At 37.0% G+C, this 19861-nt stretch overlaps 1 protein-coding gene across 1 annotated transcript in view; it reads left to right on the top strand.

The window, feature by feature from the left end:
- Nucleotides 1-19861, top strand: part of DLG2 (discs, large homolog 2 (Drosophila)) — a 1012119-nt gene that overhangs the window by 418669 nt on the left and 573589 nt on the right. Inside the window, exons 7-8 of the mRNA XM_010576558.1 lie at nucleotides 3034-3058; nucleotides 10193-10200. Of these exons, the coding sequence (XP_010574860.1) occupies nucleotides 3034-3058; nucleotides 10193-10200 (33 nt within the window). The remainder of the gene's footprint in view (nucleotides 1-3033; nucleotides 3059-10192; nucleotides 10201-19861) is intronic.

Genomic DNA, 19861 nt, shown 5'->3' with positions numbered 1-19861 from the left:
GATGTGTGTTACCTGATTTTGTTAAGATAGTGTAAATGTAATTAGTAAAGTGACCGGTAACCATCCCAACGGTATTTTGTATATAAACCGATAATGAGGTTAGAGGTTCTGATTTTAGAGTACATATTACATTGAAACCCAATAAGAGTACCTAATGAAGACAAAATATTTTTTTTCTGTTTTTCTCACATAAACAATGACAGTCATTGAAGTTTGGGTTTATTTCTAGATTCATATTGCATTGAATACTTGGGTTCCAACTATTTCCGTCAGAAGAATTGTAAGGGAAGTGCTTGTCTACAAACTTTCATACAAATTTCAGAAAAATGTCTGTTGTTGGTTGGTTTCTTTTTTCCTGGAAGTTAGAAATATTTTATTCAACCTATTCCAGCCTAAATTGGAGATCAAAATCAAGAGGGATATTTATGAAAAATAACATTCTGAACCAGGCAGACCTGCGATCTAAGCAGACTTGGGGGGGATTTTATTAAGAAATTGAAATAGTTAAACATTTTAGTTACCTCAGAAGTAACCCAGCCAGTTTGTGGGGTTACATGCCTTGACAGAGCAACTGTCATGTGCAGATTTCGTTTTTCATATGACATAGTTTGCCTTCCTCCAACAGTGCTGAGAAAAGAGGAGGACAGTGAGGGGTCTGCGAGCTGTATGAGTCTTTCTAATGGCCTTGATTTGGTCCATGGGTCATAGGTTGGCCATCCTTGCGTTGGTTGGTCATCCTTGTCTGACTGTACTCTTTGTAATTGTCAAGTTCTGCTTGACTTGTGCTTAACAGGCATGTAGGACATGTGAAGGTTTTTATATATGAACTAAGATGATATAGGTGACTACCTTGTGGGGAAAAAAACACATAAGCACCTTTTTGAGTGAAGATGTTGGCCTAGATAATGCAAGGCATAGCTCAGGGGTATAATGTGAAGCTTATTTCAATTGTAGTATTATTTAACAGTAGGCATTGTGAAGATGAGACCCACAAGTACCATTTCATCTAAAATAGCAGTATACTCACTGCAAAGATGCTTTTGAAGGACACTGACTTACGCAGCCTGAGTCCACTGCTGTTCCAGGTCTCTGTTGCAAGAGTTTGATTCCTAGGCAGATAAATTAGGTAAAATATGAAAGAAACCAAAGAACTCTTGGTCACCTGCAAGCCGCTAACTGCAGAGAGGAATTGGGCTCCATCTCTAGTCTTTTAAAAGCATTCAAAAGGTATTTAAATTCAATTCTGTAGGATAAATTATTCTGCTTTGTTGTTCTATGGATGGTAGCTCAAAGATGAGAAAGAAAAGATTGTGGCTGTTCACCCGTGATTGTGGAAGAGTTTTTTTAAAAATATTTCAGAATTAAAACTCATTCAGACTAGCTTGACTTGGACCATGTTTAGTATTTTAAAATTACTTAAGAATGCCCAACAGCAATGAAACCTGATAGTGACCCAACAGAAAAATTACTAAGAAAAAAGAACCTAGAGGACAAGTGACAGGTTACACATTATTTCAATAGGAAGTAAAAGTGCATATGTAGGTGCCAAAGGGACCCAAATCTGGGGCACTGTCTGCTTTCCTACTTTTCATTTAATTTTAAAGCTCTTACCTCAAAATATTAAAATGACCAAAGAATAGCAAGAATCAATAAATTTAAAAATCTGAAAAGCAACCCAAGATTCCTGAATCTTACCACACTTTTTGACTCATTAAATGTGTGTAAGCTTAATGGCACAGTCTCATGCCACAGTAGTGCTGATTCGTGTAAAGAATAACAATCTGCTAATTCTATCAGCTCTTCTACTAATTCCAGAAGTAAAGGTCTAAAATTTCCAGTGCTCTGAAAAAAAGGATACTTTAAAATATGGGATTTTAAAATAAAGTGATAGCTCATTTTTCTTTTCTATATTTCTATATTGCAAAATATAGTCACATAAAGGCTTGCTAAGCAAAATCCTCACTTTTATAATTCTAGAAAGATTTTTTTTTACACATTGTACCTTGTACCTCTTTTATTATGGTCAGTTGAAAAATGATGATTCTTTAGCATACTCCATTTTCCTGTCTGTCTCGCTCATTTTCCTGGAAGAAAACCACCTGTATTTCTTACGTAAGGCTAATAAGATATATTCTAAGACATTTCATAGAGTGCTCCAGTGAGTTCAGAGAAACTGAATGAGCATCGTGGAATGAGAGTTATTACTGACTATTAGTGACATTTCCCTATGGAATTAGAGAGAGAATACATACAAGAGAGATACCGTCCTGCTTGCCTTTACATTTGTGTTGCTTCCTTTCTTCCTCTTTGGAGATAGTGATTAAAACTGGACATAAACTCCACTGATTTATCTTTTCATATACTTACTCGTCCTTGTACATTTTGGGGTTTAGAACTACCAAAGCTCCAATGCCTTAAAGAGAGAGATGGAGGAAAAAACCCACAGTGTACAGTTAACAGCTCCAAGCAGTTACACACTGTGTTTCAGTAGGAGGAAAGAAAATTTAATGAAATTTACAGATGTTTAAGTACAGTAGGTCAGACATGGGGAGTTGGTGACATTTCCTAGAATTTTAGCAGAGACGAGCAAATTTCAGAGGTTTTGTTCAAGCTACAATGTATACTCTCCAACAGAACAAGCACCTCCTTGGGCACCCAGCTATGATGCCAAGTAATTTGGGAAGAATGTGATGTTTCTCAGACAAAACGATATGCAAGACAAGAGAAACAACTGCAGCAGTGAGGCTCTGGAATAAGGGGCTGTGAACAGCGGGAGGCAGATGAGGAAGCAAATTTCAGGCTGTGGAGAAGGGAGAGAAACTGTGGCCATTGCGATGGAGCTATCACAGCACAATATCAGTTAGCACTAGCAAAAATGAACATGAATTAATGAGGATCAGGTATTACTAGCTAATTATACACTCATGTGTGGACATAGCCTTGGTCATTGCCTGGCTGACCCATTGCCTATTAATTTTGTATGCTATAGCTGAAATTCAGTCCTTGTTGCATTCAGTAAGGGGGCTCCTGTAGACTCTAAGCAGCTCAATCAGCCCCTGTGAGGGGCCCAGCGTTAACCTGAATGAAATAGGCAGAGTTGTTCTGGATTTCCACAATGAAGCTGACAGAATAATTGGTCTTCTTTTTTAAAAGATCTTTGAAATATGAGATATGGTGTAGTTTTGTCTGTAACAGCCTCCTTAAAATGTCATATACTTGTTTGGACATTTCATAACTTATTGGTAAAGCGTGATATTTTGATTTAATAGTTATTTAGTGTAGAATGTTTTAAGAAGGTGGATGGCATTACAACCTTATTGGAGGTACTTCCACTCTCCTACTGCATTGTGAAAAGGTAGTTAGACTACATACACTTTAAATATATTTTTTAAAAAAAGAAAATATCCTGTATAAGGCTTTTAAGGGACAGACTGTATTCAACCAAATGTGAATAGAAAGAAGTTGGGAATGTAATTTCAAAATGGATGTTTAAATATGCCCAAGTCAATGTACCATTCTCCGGAACAGTAGTGAACCTGCAATATCTGTAGAGTTATGATTTGTGTAACAGTCAACAGAGCTAAGTTTTTACCAGGACCTTTTTTCCATCACTGGTATTTCGGAAGCTGTCATATTTATGACCAGTCTGCATGACCATGCACTGCATGTCAAAATATTCTATGGCTGAGAGTCATCTACCCTGTCTGTGGACATCTGGTGGGCATCTGGGAGAGGTTACAAGGCAGGAGGTGGCAACTGTAGGGTAAGTCTGGGTTGGGTGGGCAGAGGATGCCAGCAAAAAACCCTGGTGTCACCTCCTACCGCAAAAAAGGGTTAAGGTTGGCGATCAGTCCTGTATCAGCAGTTTCTCAGCTGATTGTGACACAGTCACCACATTTGCAAAGCAGGTGACCCAAAACCCATTGTACTTTAGACAACAGCCTGTTCTCAGGTTTAAACTGTGCCCACAACACATTCCTCAGAAAATTAATGATCTCCTCCAATTTTTCTCGCCTACAACTTCTAGTAATGCTGTAGCTTCTTCAAGTCTTTCTTCATCCCACGTAATGCTATTTTCATAGGATGCTGTGATGACTAGACAGATAAAAAAGAATTCTAGACAAGCCATCTTTATCTTTTCAGACTTCATATATACTTATTAAAACAATTCATAGCAGTCCATTCTTTCTAGGAAGTCTGATCAGGACATAACTAATGCCAGTCTTAGCAATCATATTAGTTAGCAGTCTTATAGCATCTTAAAGCATGTTTTAGACAGGAAATTAGTTGTGCTTTTTTATGTATGGCTTAGGATGAGCAGTTGATCTCTTCACTGAAATTTTCTTATTTTTCTTCTTGACCTTAAGTTACTTTCTTTTTCCCTGTGTGACCTTCTTTCTTAGTTCTTTATAACAGTGCAATCAAATACTAGTTTTCATTCTATTTGATAAAGTCTAAATAATGTACCATAGTTTTCCCTATTAAAAAAGAAAAATGGCAAAATCTGTGTAACAATTGAAAGAAAAATTGCAGCAACTCCTTGCCATATGCTGCAGAAAAAATTTTGGTAAAATATCACACATGTCTCTATAGATTGATCATCAATGTGACGGAAGGTGCTGTTATTCTTTCCTATCTCAGAATGTTTACAATGGAGTTCTTTTTATAGTTAAATCACTATGTTCTCTAAAAATTCTTTTTTCAAGGCCAAGCTGTACACGGTAAATGATGGCCTTTGCCTCACAGTATTGGATAAATGCCTCTGACTGTATTTTTCTTTTTTTCCCCCCTATTTCTTTCATCTTTTGAAGACTCAACAGTTTCATTTTTTAAAATCTAAAATTATGCCACTCATGTACAACTTTCATAAAAGCACTTTAGCTCATGACTTTTCAATACTCAGTGGATAAGATATAGATGCAGAATCATGTATTTCATGACAATCAGACCTGTCCATTCACTCTTTTAGACTGACAGTAGTGAAAGAACTGAACAAACTAATGGTACTGCCACTTCATGTCCAGTTCAGAGCATAGATTGCAGTAAGTCTTTGCAGTACTTAACTACAGTCGCTGGAAAGCTGAGGTGTTGCAATAGCAAATCAACAACAGTGTTTGCCCTAGTTAAATTAATATTCATGACTCTTAAGAGTGACTACCCTCAACAAAACTGACTCATGCAGGATAAAGTTAGTACAACTGAAATCAGAATTTGATTCAGAGACTTCAGGAATCCCATGGTGCCAGTACCATTAGGAACTGACAGCCTGTCACCAGCCCTGGTAACAGTTTTGCACTGTTAAGCCACTACCATGCTCCTATAAAATTCATAACTGGTACAAATAAAGCGACAAGGGATACCCTGAATTTTAAAGAGTAACTTGCTGCAACGGGTTTTTTAAGATCCATTCATGTAAGGTTTATATATTGCATACCTCAAAGAGCACAGATAAAGGAAAATCCAGTGTACTTAAGTATTTCTGAGTCAACAAAGTTTCGTATTTTTGCCCTAAATGTGTGTCTTAGTATATTCCGTTAACAATGAATGAGCTAATTTTATCAGTCCAGTAGCTGCATTTTTTAACACATACATTATCTGGCAAAGTTTCATCTTAATTTGTTTTCTGATGTTCTTTGGCAGATAAAATAGAAATGTTTTTGCCAGGAGATGCCTGGTTTTGCTTGGTCCATAAAGCCATTTACCAGAGGTTTTTCTAGCCCAACTCTGTTGTGATTTTAGAAGTGATCTAATAGTAACTTATCAGATTTTGGACTCCTCTGGGATCTGCAAAACCTTGCTCTTGCCCTTAATTCTATCTGCGTATATGTTCCTTTTAAGATTAATTCAAATATTATTCTGGGAGGTGGTACCTGTTTCCAAAACCAAAATTTATGTATGGTCGCATTTTCATTGTCCTCCAATGTTGACTAATTTTGCATTTTATTTTTTTCCTTAGCTTCTTACTATAAATGAAAAAGGGATAACAGATACACAATTTCCACTTACATAGTGGTGACATACCCTCCTGAAAGCAAGAGTACAAAAAGCCTGTTAAATAGTTAAAACCTGACCGTACTTAAGTAATAAGTATAAGTAGTATGTAGGTTACTGCAGAGCTCCTCCATTGAAATAAAATTATCCTTAGGCTAGCAAACTGGTAGCCTGAATTTTTCTTTGTAGAGATTAAATTGCTCACAATGCTACAAGTGAATCTTTTACTTACATTAAGTTTTAAAGTTCAAATCAATATTCAAAACCAGACATAATGAATAAGAGAAACCAAAGAACCACTGTTTAAATCATGTATTGTAACAATTTGGGGGCAATATTTGAATCTAGTAGCTAGTTTGGACTTCCAATCTTTTTTTTTATTGTGCTGAGTCTATGAATCCATACATCAGAATGCAGTTGAGAGTTCTCTCCCAGTGATTCCTATTCTCATTATGTTTTATGCATTAGTTTTATCAGTGGCTGTTTATGCACTTGATTTAAATTTTAATCTACTACGACATAACCATTCAGCCTTCTCACTGAGCTTTATAGGTTGGAAAGTAAAGAGCAATTAGAAACAAATTTTACGTTTTGCATTCTATCCCTTAAAATTCCTATTGTATAAACATTATGCTCACATCAAATTTCCATTGTAGCTGACTTGCCTCATATAACCTTGAAAGAAATGGAATACTGGTTGTCTACTTCAGTATATTAAAATATGGTCTTTCCTGGATCAGGCTTTATAAAAAAGGTAACAGTTAACAAGATTTTATTTGCTTAGATAACTAAAACTTGTGCCCTGTGGCAATCTTGTATCCTGTATAAATAAAATGTTTTAGCATATTTTATTCATTTTGTAGACTACGCATCCTGCCTTCTTAACAGAGAGGAGTTTAGATACCTTCCACTGTTATTTATGTTTTCTAATGCCTGCAATTTATGATGTAGTTGAAACGTTTTGTTGGGTTTTAAAATCAATCACCATATTTTCTATTTTAGGCCTTTAATTGGGATGGTTTTAAAAATAGCATTCAGTGCCTGCATTGTTGCCTGTTTTAAAGGCAGAATTTCTTAGCGGTTTGCTGCCATGGTGGAGACAGAGGATTCAAAGAGCCCAGGGCACGTTGCTGCCTGTGGGAGATGCATCCGCTATCTCAGACCTCTTTCTCTGTCAGGGAGTGTGATACGGCACCCAGGACAGACCTGAGCTGGTGAGGGAGTGGAAAAGCATTTTGAAAGCTGGTTCCGACAGACATGGCCTCTTTCATAATTTCAGATTCTAATATAGCATCATGATTTGATGAGGATAGGCTGTTCATGCCAAGCTACTTTCTCTTCTAGTTTGTACTCTTTGTCTTTCACTTCTCTTGCACAATGTGCCCGTTGTGCTCATGATGTCGGGTGAATGTGCTGTAACCATCAGTTACAATCTCAGGAAAACATTTTTTTTTTATTTCCAAGATTTATCATTGATAATCATTGTATTCCACTTCAAGTGCAAAACACTTATTATTTCTCTTACAAATCTGTACATACATTTACACCTTCAATTACTGGTATTTTGATTTGGGAAGAATTAGAAGGTGATTGGCAGAGCTCAAAAGAATGTGTGCGTTTGTCGAGAAGCAACTGTAGGCAAATGAAAATTGTTTATCAGCTCTCTGCTGAGAGGAGTTTTATCAGCAAGAAATAAGAGCCCAAGCTAAGGCAGATGGACACTTAATTTCATTTTACTGCCAAGGAATTGTGGCTCATAGGTACATAATTTCACACAGATCTGAACAGAACCCAAACACAACAGTCTGACTCAAGCTTAAAGAAAGAGTTTAACTTGAGGTAACTTTGGATCTTCTAACTTTTTTGTTACATCTTTAGCTTTCATGGAAAAAGTTGGTAGCTAGTTTATTCTTCTCCAACTTTGCTGAGGTCTTTTTGTCACTCTCTCTGCTTATAGCATATGAGGATTTGTCCTTATTGGTTTCAGTCTACTAAAGGAGTGAACCCAAGTAGTCTTCCAGAGACAGAGATGAGTAAGCTTGTAACTATTCAGCCAGTGAGTATAGTCCTGTCAACATTTCTGGGAAAAGTGAGACAGATGAGAGCAGGCATCCCCAAATAACCTTGAAAAGCTTCACATTTAGTAGATGAATAGCCTAGTTAAGCTGATCAATTTACTAATAATTTGAGCAATCACAAATTGTTTTGCTATAAACCTGTGCATTTTCAAATTCTAGTTGGCAATTTATTCTCAGAAATTGCCATTTGTTATTTGTACTGGCTACAGTGCGTCTATACCCTGAATTATGCCAGACTCCAAGCTACATGCAAACATAGAGATCTGCATTCAGTCCGTGACGCTACTGCTGTCTAGGGAGCAAACCTGGCCCAGCCACTATATCTCTGTGTTACAGCTTTTCCACCTGAATATCTCTTATACGCTACCCACTGTAATATTAACCGGGCTCTATGGATAGCACGTATGCTAATGCTCTGTCTCCAGGTCCAGAGCATCCTGCACTTTAGAGCACATGGATTGTCCTCAAAAGCATCTCAAAAAGCTTCACAGCCCTCTATAAACTCTTGGGTAACACCTCCCCTCTAAAGAGGCACAGCATTTCTGAGTCTACAGGACTGGGGAGCATGACACAGAGCTCCTTCACTCGGCTTCTGGGAAATGGGCTGGAGAACAGGAGGGCATTGAGGTGGGGGCACCCCCAAGGTGCCAGTGGGTCATCCAGAGGGCCTGAAGTTTTCCCCCGTCATCTCAAACAGGCCATAAATCACACACTTCATTGCACCACAAAGTCAAGAGGAATGGTTAGAGTCTGGCCTCCAGCCTGCATCCGCAGTGCTCCTACATGGAGGTGGAGAGATCTGATAGATCTAGGTGTGTAAGCCTTATCTGTTATGCTGTCTTCCTTTCCTCTATTAAAGAAATTCCAGCATTGCAAATATCTGGCAAAAGTGTATGCTGATAATTCTTTTCCAGCTCATGTTATGGCCCTGCAGTGCTATCACCACAGTGTGGTAATAACCCTGTGGTACTGCATTTATTAGTCAGATGTGTACAAGCACATTGTTGTAATAACATATTGAGTTGTGCCCCTGCAGTTGCTGTGAAGATAGGAATAGCCATGTTTTGTACTACCATGATGACTCTTTAGCACTAAATACACAAGGATTTGTTATAACAATTATGTTATGAAACTCATGTGACTAATTCCCCCAAGTTCCTTTGAGCAGTCTAGCCTCAGTTCTGCGCAAATTGAAGACCTCATGTAATAGATTCATAGAGGAATTCATAGAATCATAGAATGGTTTGGGTTGGAAGGGACCTTTAAAGGTCAAACAGTCTAACCCCTGCCATGGGCAGGGACATTTTCAACCAGATCAGACTGCTCAGAGCCCTGTCCGACCTGGCCTTGAATGTTTCCAGGGATGGGGCATCGACCACCTCTCTGGGCAACCTGTTTCACCACTCTCATGGTAAAAAATTTCTTCCTTGTATCTAGTCTGAATCTACCCCCTTTCAGTTTAAAACCATTACCCCTTGTCCTGTTACAACAGACCCTACTAAGAAGTCTGTCCCCATCTTTCTTATAAGCCCCCTTTAAGTACTGGAAGGCTGCTATAAGGTCTCCCCAGAGCCTTCTCTCCTCCAGGCTGAACAACCCCAACTCTCTCAGCCTGTCCTCACAGGAGAGCTGTTCCATCCCTCTGATCATTTTTGTGGCCTTCTCTGGACCCTCTTCAACAGGTCCATGTGTCTCCTGTGCTGAGGACCCCAGAGCTGGATGCAGAACTGCAGGTGGGGTCCCACCAGAGCGGAGTAGAGCGGAGAATCCCCTCCCTCAACCTGCTGGTCACGCTGCTTTTGATGCAGCCCAGTATATGGTTGGCAACCACCATACAGTCTGTCATGATAAAACTATGTAAATAAAACCACTATTTTGAGTCATTCTTCAGAGATATCTGTATATAAAATATGTATGATTCAGCATTGAAAACATCTTTAAATATAGTCTTCTAGTATTAAAAATGTATATGTATATATGTATAAAAAAATCATTGACAGTATTCTAAGCTACAGAATCAATTGATTTTTTTAATATTGTCACTTATTCATCTTAAATGATAGCTTTTTATGTGAGTTCTCAAAACACAGAAATGTAGCATCATTGATACAGAGGTGTAAAAGCAGTAGAAGTGTAAAAGCAATAAACTTCATTTAAAAAAATAGCTTCTCCATTTTTTATAAGTTAGGGAACACAGAAATGATCCATTGTTTAGCGTGTACTCTGTTGAAAAATCTTAATATTTAATATGCAAAAAGTGTTGTAGCAAACAGTTTTGACTAAGTCTAAAAAAACAAAGGGAACTGAGTCTGGAATACACTGCTAAAATAAAAAAGTTGGTTCGTGTTATTTAGCATGGTAAGACTTCAATGCAGATTAATAACATTAAATCATTATATATTTCATTAATTTGCAGACATCAGAACATTGGAACAATGTTATAGTCACACTTGGCCATTTTCAAATTTGTATTAAAATGGATACTGTCATTACTTAATAAAAGCTATCTCATGTTTGAGCTGATGGTTTTTTCTTAGGAAAGAAATACATGAAGAACAATTAAAGTAAAAATGCACTCCCTTGATCACCGTGGCATATGATATGAAGGGATGTGAAAGCACTGAGTAAAACACAGTTTACTTGTAGACTTTTTTTTCCCAAAGACATCTTTTTGCTGAAATGAAAAAAAAAAAAAATCAAATTATCGTCTGACTTTTCTATTACTACCAATTTTTTTTTATATACTCTTCTAGTCTTGATACAATGGTAATGATGTAGGAAGGCTTCCAGTCCTAGTCCAATTATTTCACCCATAAATTATTCTCCTTTATAACATCTCTAGTCTTCCTAATTCCATAGCAAATGGTCTTTATATACTCGTCACACCTGAATTTCATGAGTCAGTGCTTTGGCAGATCAAGTGTGTGTGGTGAACCAGAACTAATGTAGTAGCTTCAAGTTATGACTTTCAAGGTCACAAATGCATAACATGAAAAACATTCTTGAGTTTTCTGTCATTGAATCAGTAAGAAATCTATACTCATCATCGCTATTACCCTTCCATTTCCTTCTTAAGTCATAAATGTTAATTTTAGTTTCCTAAACCCTTGAAAATAAATTAAATAAAACACAGTTACTGTTAAATAGGGCCAGTTTCTGCACCTAATCCTGCACCTCAAAGCTAGTGGAAAGTTTAGGATGTTTACTGAGAGCAACAGTTTAAAGATTATAACCAGCAAAAAATGTTTACATACTGTAGGGCCATGAAAAAAATGAAAAAAATTAAATTTAAAGTATTTAATACATAAAATACAAGGTTTTTTCCTTTTTTGTGGTCATCTTCATGATCATATAATGCAAAATAAACTGTGACCCAATCCAGGGTGAAGTGTCTATGCATTAAGGTCATAACTGGTTTAGAAATTATGAATAAATGTCTACAAATCACACTTTGCTTTTGCTGCAATGAAGATTAAGGATAAAATGCCAATGCTGAAAGGCTTCCATTCCATGAAAATGCTTATGGTCTTGGATCACAGAATCGACCAATATTAATAAAAACATATTTTATTTTAACTTTAAAAAATCTTAAGAATTTGATAAATATATGCAAAAATTAGATACATACTAACATGTTTTACAAAACCTCTTACTCTTTAATGATAGCATGAAATGTGGTTTTGCTAAACAAGAAATATTTGAAAGATTGAGGTAAGCTTCTTTGTTTCAATTACATGTAGAGTTTAACGGATCTTAAAAATGATCCATATATTTTATAAATAGTTATGGCTAGCTGTAGCTTTGACCATGAACAATGACTTATTTTTCATAAGATCCACATCCATGTACAGCTTTAAACTGTTACAATCCATATGACAGATACAACTGTTGCAATCTATTTATGGCAAAAGAAAAAAACGTTACCTGACACTGTTAGATATTTTTATTTCATGAGCAATACTTCCAGAAATAATTTTAGAAGGAAAAATAAAAATATTACATTTTTATATTGTATTAAATTGTCTTAATACGACATTGCATTCAGAACCCTGAATATATAGTCTGTTACATAGATTAAAAAAAAGGGGGAACAGGAGGAGGAGGAGCGTGGAAGATGTTTTTTACCCTGCTTGAAGTAGTGAGCACAACAGAATTGTGACTAACACAGGAGTATTATCCCGTTCCTGCACACAGTAAGGCCAACCCTGCCTTCCTCAATGCTTCCAAGCTCACTAGAGCCAATAGCTATTTGTTAACCTGTGATGACAGATGGGTGTAAGGGTGGTAAACAACAGAGAACCCAATTTCAGCACCAAGAAGTAAATGGAAGCCGTGGGAGAGACAGTGTAAGCAATTCCCCACAATACTGCTTATACTGTCTGCTAAGTACTGGAAAAAAGAAGACTGCTTCAGTATGTGACAATAGCTTCAGGAGGTTGGGATATCCATGGGAGTTATTAAAATAGGTTATAATAGGTTTTGAGGTCATTGCCTGTTCCGGGGACTCCACTGTGCTAGTGTAAACATTCACAGTGAAAAGTGATCAAATTCTGAAAGTTATAGTCACAGGACACGAAGCTCATAGCTGTACAGAGGGTTAAAAAAATGTGTCTAAAACATGAGAAGGTCCCGCTGCAAGGTGTGACAATTGTCACACCCTGTACCTGCCCGACCCAGCTGCAATCTGCTGGGTGTTTCCATCTGACCGATGGTCATTTTTCATCTTAAAATATGAGGGCAGTCATGTTTTGCAGGGGAAGTGCCTAAAACTCAAGCAGATAGGAAATCCCTACATATTTTGTAAAATGTAACAAGGGATTTGAATTCTTCAGCTCTAGAAACCTTCCAACAGACTTTGAAGGCAAACCCCATCCCCAAAGATACTATATTGCTAAGAGATCCTGCTCACCCTAAGTGGAAACAAATAATTAGAAAAGTGGTAGGAAAAAACACATTTAAGATAATATCGTGTTCTTAAGCACTATGCACTTTATTATTTACCCATTTAATAGATTCTAAGTTATTACCTGGTGAACTGAAAGTATTTAATGTATGCATATTAATACACATGGATGTCAGGAAAATAAAAGTCTTGGATACATTTAAGTACTTGATGTATTAAAAACAGCTTGCACTGGTAAGAGGACAGACTACAAGATCTGCGAGGTCTTCCTCATCAGCAATTTCCAGTTATTATTCGATATAACTTTAAAACAACGCGATATATCACAATAGATTAGGGGTGAAATTCCTCCTTTAATTGCTGGCTGTTGTTAACCAGTGTCAAATGCACATACCGTGTTTAATTTCCTTTTAATTGCTTGCCTGTGAAAACAGTGACTACCTAACAGAAACAAGTTGGCACTGCAGAAAAACTGAGTGAAGAAACGCTGTATAAATTAGGGTTGTTGCGGTACCTGTTAGCATGATGTCAGCATGTATTGCAACATTTCTGATAGATTTTGGCTTTCTGAACTTTTCAGATGAAGGGAAAACTTCAAACTAGTAGAACTTCTTCCATCCTCAGGCACACAAATATTTGTTAGAAATCTTTGTCTCTAGGAAGGGAAAAAAATACCAAATCGTCTCATACATACGAGTCCAATGCTGGCTGCATAGGGTATGAAAATTTGTGTTACTGAGGTTCAAATTCATGAATCAAAATTTGCCCTGTACTCCCACGGGTTCATGACAACCGTCCACACATACATACGCTGATAGAGGGACTTGCATGTGAATTACTCATTAAAGTAATAACACAGTGGCTCCAAAATGTCTTTGCAGTGTTGCTTAAGCCCCCAAATTAAGGAAACATTTGCCTAAATACAATAGACTTTTGTAAGTTGGCTTGGCCCCTAGAAAAGAAAGAATTGTCACTAATCTGGGATCTCTTTTGTGTAACTAATATATTTGTAGAAAAATACAGAGCCTTGGGAAATTCTTGACGGTTTCCTCCCCATCCATATGACACGCAGGGTATTACAAAAACATACTGCTGAGGCTCCCAGCATCACATGACAGCAGAAAACACTGTCATAATTATCTTTGCAACATAATGCATTCTGATTACCTATGTACTGCAATTATATAAAATAACAGAGCTGTTAATGTGCTATCACTGAGTCACAGAAATCATGTGAATAATTTATGTGGAATAAAGTAGAAAAGGGCCTTCTTTTAATTAAAGGTAAACTCTAGAACATTCTCAGAGAGTAACTCCAAAGATTAAAAAATACATTGGTGATTCCTTCTTTCACCTAATTTTTGAATATACACGTAACTATGGCTTTTACCTTTTTCTTAGGGGCTACTGAAAAGTGGCTCTTGCCTTTCTCTCTTTAAAGAAAATCATGTATGTGGCTTTTTATATAACGTAAAACTGTTTGTTTCAGTTTGCTGGATTATGTGTTTTTATTATGACAGAACTACACGTAGGCTAGTTTGCAATTGATCCTAAATTTTACAGGAATTAGTTGAATGTCTTACCAGCCTCCTTCATTCAAGTAAACCATTGGACAAATTGATTTTCCTCCTGTGAGGGACAAATCTGTTGTGCTAGAAGTGCACTGGTTTTTTGTCCATCACCTCTGCCTTAGGAGTTTAAGCTGTTTTCTCATTGTACCAGATCCAGATCAATAAAGGCTTTGAAGATAAGGACCAAGTTGTTGAGACGCTTGTCTGTAGGGAGTAGTGTTGAATAATTGCAATGTGTTCCCAAAGCTTTCATTATCTGAATCCAGGTGTATCCAGGTACAGCTTTTACAAGACATTTCTGAAGACTAATGTTTTTAAGCCCGTCAAGTGCATTTCTCAAGTATCATTACTGAAAAGGCAAAAAAGGTACTTTATGTACCTCTGCCCCCCCATTTTAGCACTTCAATACAGCCAGTATGGTAGTGCTATTTGCTCTTTGCTTACAATTCAAGGGCCCAGTCTTTCAAACTAGATGCGAAGTCTGGATGAAAGCCCAAAGAAATGAAAGTCCTTCCACTGACTTGAATAGATTTTAGGTCATTTCAAAAGTGCTTGATATTCTTTTGATTTGAAAGAAGAATAGTACAGCCAGCAGTACATCATTATAAAAATTAGGTCCCAGGTTTACTAATGATCATAGGCTAAGTTAAAATGATCAGATTTACTAGAGTTTAGAAAACTAGCATATTAAGAACAAGTAACTTTTTCTTGCAAATGACAATGCAAATGTAAGTATGTGTTTCTAAATGTTGTATCAATGCTGAACAGCAAAACCTTTGTTATTCAAATACAGTCTGTCTTAGATCTGGATGACTATTCCCTTTTCTTTTTAAATGTAATTTCATTGAGACTAGAGCATTTCTTAAGAACATACCCATTCTAATTACCTTTTCCCTCAGGACATGATCACATTAATTTTTTACCTTAGTTTCTTATTGTGATTTACATAGTTCTACTAACATTTTTAATGCATTCATGTATTTTCTATTTAACAGTTTGTATTCTAATATTTCAGTATTGCAAAACATGCTTCTGGGTAATTTTTTTCAAACTTTATTCAGTGAAAACTCTTAATTTCCTTCTTTCCTTCCATTCTGAAATGCAGAGTAATGTGTAGAGAATTTCTAACTCTAAGCATTGAGAATCGTCTGTCAAATCCAGAGAAAAAATAAAATAACTAAAAAGAATTAGTTCATCCTCTGAGCATTTTAAATTCACATTCTGAAGCTGACCTCACAATAATAAAAGGAATAACATTTTTTTTTTATTAGTGAATGCTGATACTTATAAAGTGGCACTGTAGGCATGTGAGTAAAGCTTTCATTGCCACTTTGAGAAAACAGCCCTCTTTTTTAACTTGCTTCTGCCTTGTCGGTGAACATGGGCCACTTACTTTACTATATGGTTATTTTGCCTCACAAAATAGGCTTATAGAACTGACCTCTTAAATTAAGTCCTTTTAGCTAGATTAGTGAAAAGACTACGTAAGAGGTTTAAAAATATTTGAATCTATTTTATTATTTAAATCATTAATTCAGATTTTATTACTAGTAACCTGAATCCCTTAGCCATGTTTTCAGTAACAGCACCAAACTTCATAGGAGCTGTCGGAACTGGGTTCACCCTGCAGTAACTGTTAGTCTGAGGCTGAATAATTAGACCTACAATAGTTCATAGGAATTTCACCAAAATCACAACCAAAGGCTGTCACCCACTGTGGTTTTGGCTGGGATAGAGTTAATTCTCTTTATAGTAGCTGGTATAGTGTTATGTCTTGGATTCAGTATGAGAAGAATGTTGATAACACACTGATAGTTTTAGTTGTTGCTAAGAGTGTTTAGACTAAGCCAAGGATTTTTCATCTTCTCATGCCCAGCCAACAAAAAGGCTGGATGGGCACAAGAAGTTGGGAGGGGACACAGCCAGGACAGCTGACCCAAACTGGCCAAAGGGGTATTCCATATCATGTGACATTATGCCCAGTATATAAACTGGGGGGAGCTGGCCTGGGGGGGGATCGCTGCTTGGGAACTAACTGGGCATCGGTCAGTGAGTGGTGAGCAATTGCATTGTGCATCACTTGTTTTGTATATTCCAATTTTTTTTTAATTATTATTATCATTATTATTTTCTTCCTTTCTGTCCTATTAAACTGTCTTTATCTCAACCCATGAGTTTTACTTTTTTTTCCCAATTCTCTCCTCCATCCCACTGGGTGGGGGGGAAGTGAGTGAGCAGCTTTGTAGTGCTTAGTTGCTGTCTGGGGTTAAACCACAACATCTACTATTGTCTCAGCATTACATTTCTAAACATTGTGGGTGCTCCAGTAGTTAAAACCCACATTACTACTGACAATTTAGGAAATAAAATATCAGGTTTTGTTGAGGTTCTTCAAATAACAGTGAGAAGAGGCTGCTGCCTCAGATTATAAAATTCAGTTGTTTGCAGATGTTTTCCAGAATGGCTTTTATGTCCATAAGAAAGCTCATAGGCAGTTTAATGCTGCCTGTACCTTGCAGATTTGTCTGTGAGAAACAAAAAAAATTGGAGTGTGCTCTTTACTTTGCAGGAAATATATTAGGAACCCTTCACAGACAACAAAGCTTCTGAGAGCTTCCAGGTTTGCATTAAAACTGTTAAACCCACCTTTGCCACCATAAAGGGTTACTAAGTTGGGTGAAATATATGCATTTGCTCCCAGTTAAAAATCTCCTTGCACAGCTAGTATGGTGTATACCAGCCTTTGTGTAAATGAGAATCAGGTTCAAGTTAATGAAAACTTTGCTGTCAGTGTCTTTCTTTTTTCCTCCTTTCTTTTAACATACATTTAATAAGTTAAGACCATTAGGTTTCACCTGCTGAGAATTGATTTCAGGCCAATAACATCCAGAAAATAAATTAGCTTTTTGAAAACTCATGAGTGAAACCTAGTTCAAACAATCCTTCCTTCCACATAACACATTTATATGCGGTTGAAATACATTGTTTTCACAGAGTTGATAATAGCTTTTGAAATTAGAAGCCGATTGCAGTCCTACAGGAGGCAGCAAATAGTTGGTTATTTATACACCATTTTTAAGAACAATCTTGGGAATGTCCAGCAACACAATTTTCCATCATTAGCCCTGCGGCTGCCTTGTGGAAAACATCTGCTTCCCACCTACACATATCTAAGACTTCTACTAAGATCCCAGTGGCATGCTCGAGTGCCAAATTCATACTGTTAGCTTTTCAGATCTTGAAACAACCAGTAGATGTTTTCTAGTCACTTTGTGCTTACAGGGGAGTGCAGCAAGATGGCAAAACTTGTGGTCTGTAGGAGCAAGAACATCACACCAAGGACAAAAGTAGCTGCTCGTAATGCTCAGTGAGATCCCTGCCTGCACGCACCACCTCCCAGGAGAACTTCCTCCTCCCCATAGTTAGCATGTCTTAGCAATCCCATTTGACTGTGCAAAATGCTCCTTCACCCTCCCCGTTTCTCTGTTTTTACCAATTCCACAGGTCTTTGCGGTCCTAAAATGTTATGACCCATGACCGCAAGTGAATTTTTATGGCCCCTCTCTGCACACAGATTTCCTTTGAAATAAGGAAAGTGATGTACAAAAAGTTGTGCTGCCTATTTCTTTAAGTCTTCTTTTACCTAGTGATTTTTAATAATGAAGCTATGTTTTCTGTTGCCTATAGCAAAATATTAGGTATTACCATGAAAACTATTTCATTGTGGAGTTGAATTATTTCTTTAGGCTTTAAATACAGTTTCTTAGAGTCCTTTTTTTTACAATTTTTATTTTAAGTAAACTGCAACCCACCCGTGTTCCCTTTACTAATAATGTCCTTGTTCTCATTCTAAATTGCAGCGTAGTGCCGGTGATTATATCCCCAGTAAGACTCTTGTCAAACTCAAGTGTAAATAGACCTTGAAGAAAAGGAAATGCATTGACCAGAACTTAAAATGTCAGCTTCACTTTGTGTGCAGATGGTGATGGATTTTCTTTTTAATATTACCTTGCCAGTTCCCTGCTGGATAAACTACAAAGTTGTGTAGTGGATGGATTCCGTTTTGCATGCAAAGATGCTATTCTGTTGTATCTACTGGTGTAGACAGGCCTGCCATTAAAAAAACTAAAATTTCAAGAACTTTTCATCATAGTACCTCCAATTTATTTCATTGTTTTCTTTTACCTCCTTAAAAAAGAGTGTGACTACATTCGTATTTTCAACAGCTTGGGTCTGAATCACATGCATGACATTAGGGTTTTGACTACTAGAGGCCTTATTTCTCTCCTCCCATGAGCCTGAGTGGAGAATTTTCTGTGACTGAGCACTGGCGTATGATTTGGAGACTTGGTTTCAAATCTTTGCATTGCCAGGATTGCTAACTTGAGGTGTTAAAACTAGCCTAGAAATGCCTGGCATATGGCTGCAGGCACTTGGCGGGACTTTCTAGGGGCTACAGCTTTGGAGCTTTCCTTTTAATTTCCTGAGTAGAAGCAAGATTTTTCAACCTTCAGAAGATACTGGAAAATAGCTTGCTATCCAGAGATAAAGAGGAGAACTGAAGGATGTTAGAAAACAGTGGAGTCTCGTAGGAATCTTGTTCTGGGACTTGTTGCCTCCAAAAGCTCTACTTTTGGATTGAAGGGTTCTGTTTCTCTTCTCTTTCATATTTTGGAATTTGTTTAGCTTAGGAGATAAATAAAGTAAACATATAGAAAACAAAATCATAAGTGAAACTTAGTTATGGAAAGCAAGTGCCCATATATGCCCCATGCTTGTTCCCAGGTTTGCAACCATCAATGCTCTTGTAAGTATGAGGAAGTGAGATGGAAAATGTGTAAATACTGTTGATTAATCCAGACTGACCCCTAAATAATATCTGTTCTTCCCATACTGGAAAACATAAACAGGTAAGCCAAGATTACAGACAGAAGATGCCAGTTTATAGAAATAATTTCTGTTAAAAAAAGAATTTAATTTGTTGAAGCTGGTTCGCCTGCCAAACAATTTACTTACAGAAAGAAGGGTGCTTATCCTATTGCTGCTTCTGATAGCTACAAGCCTGACAGACCTGTTTGTATATCAGTGTCCCAGAGAAAGTTTTGAATAAATGCCACTGATAATAACAGAAATGTGTAATGGGAAATGCAGGTGTGGATTTAGGCCTGTCACAGATATAAAGTAAAATAGAGGTAAATTATATTTACAGTATCTTATTTCATGTAAAGAAATCTGTTTACAAAATCATGGGAGTTTATACTGTTGGTAATTCTCAACATCACCACCAAACTGATAAGGGAGCTTGTCATTGTGAAATT

Source organism: Haliaeetus leucocephalus, unplaced genomic scaffold (assembly GCF_000737465.1).
Source record: "Haliaeetus leucocephalus isolate CR32 unplaced genomic scaffold, Haliaeetus_leucocephalus-4.0 Scaffold536, whole genome shotgun sequence".
Lineage (NCBI taxonomy): Eukaryota > Metazoa > Chordata > Aves > Accipitriformes > Accipitridae > Haliaeetus > Haliaeetus leucocephalus.
Note: the sequence above shows the minus strand (reverse complement) of the source record. Positions and strands in the feature narration are given on the sequence as shown.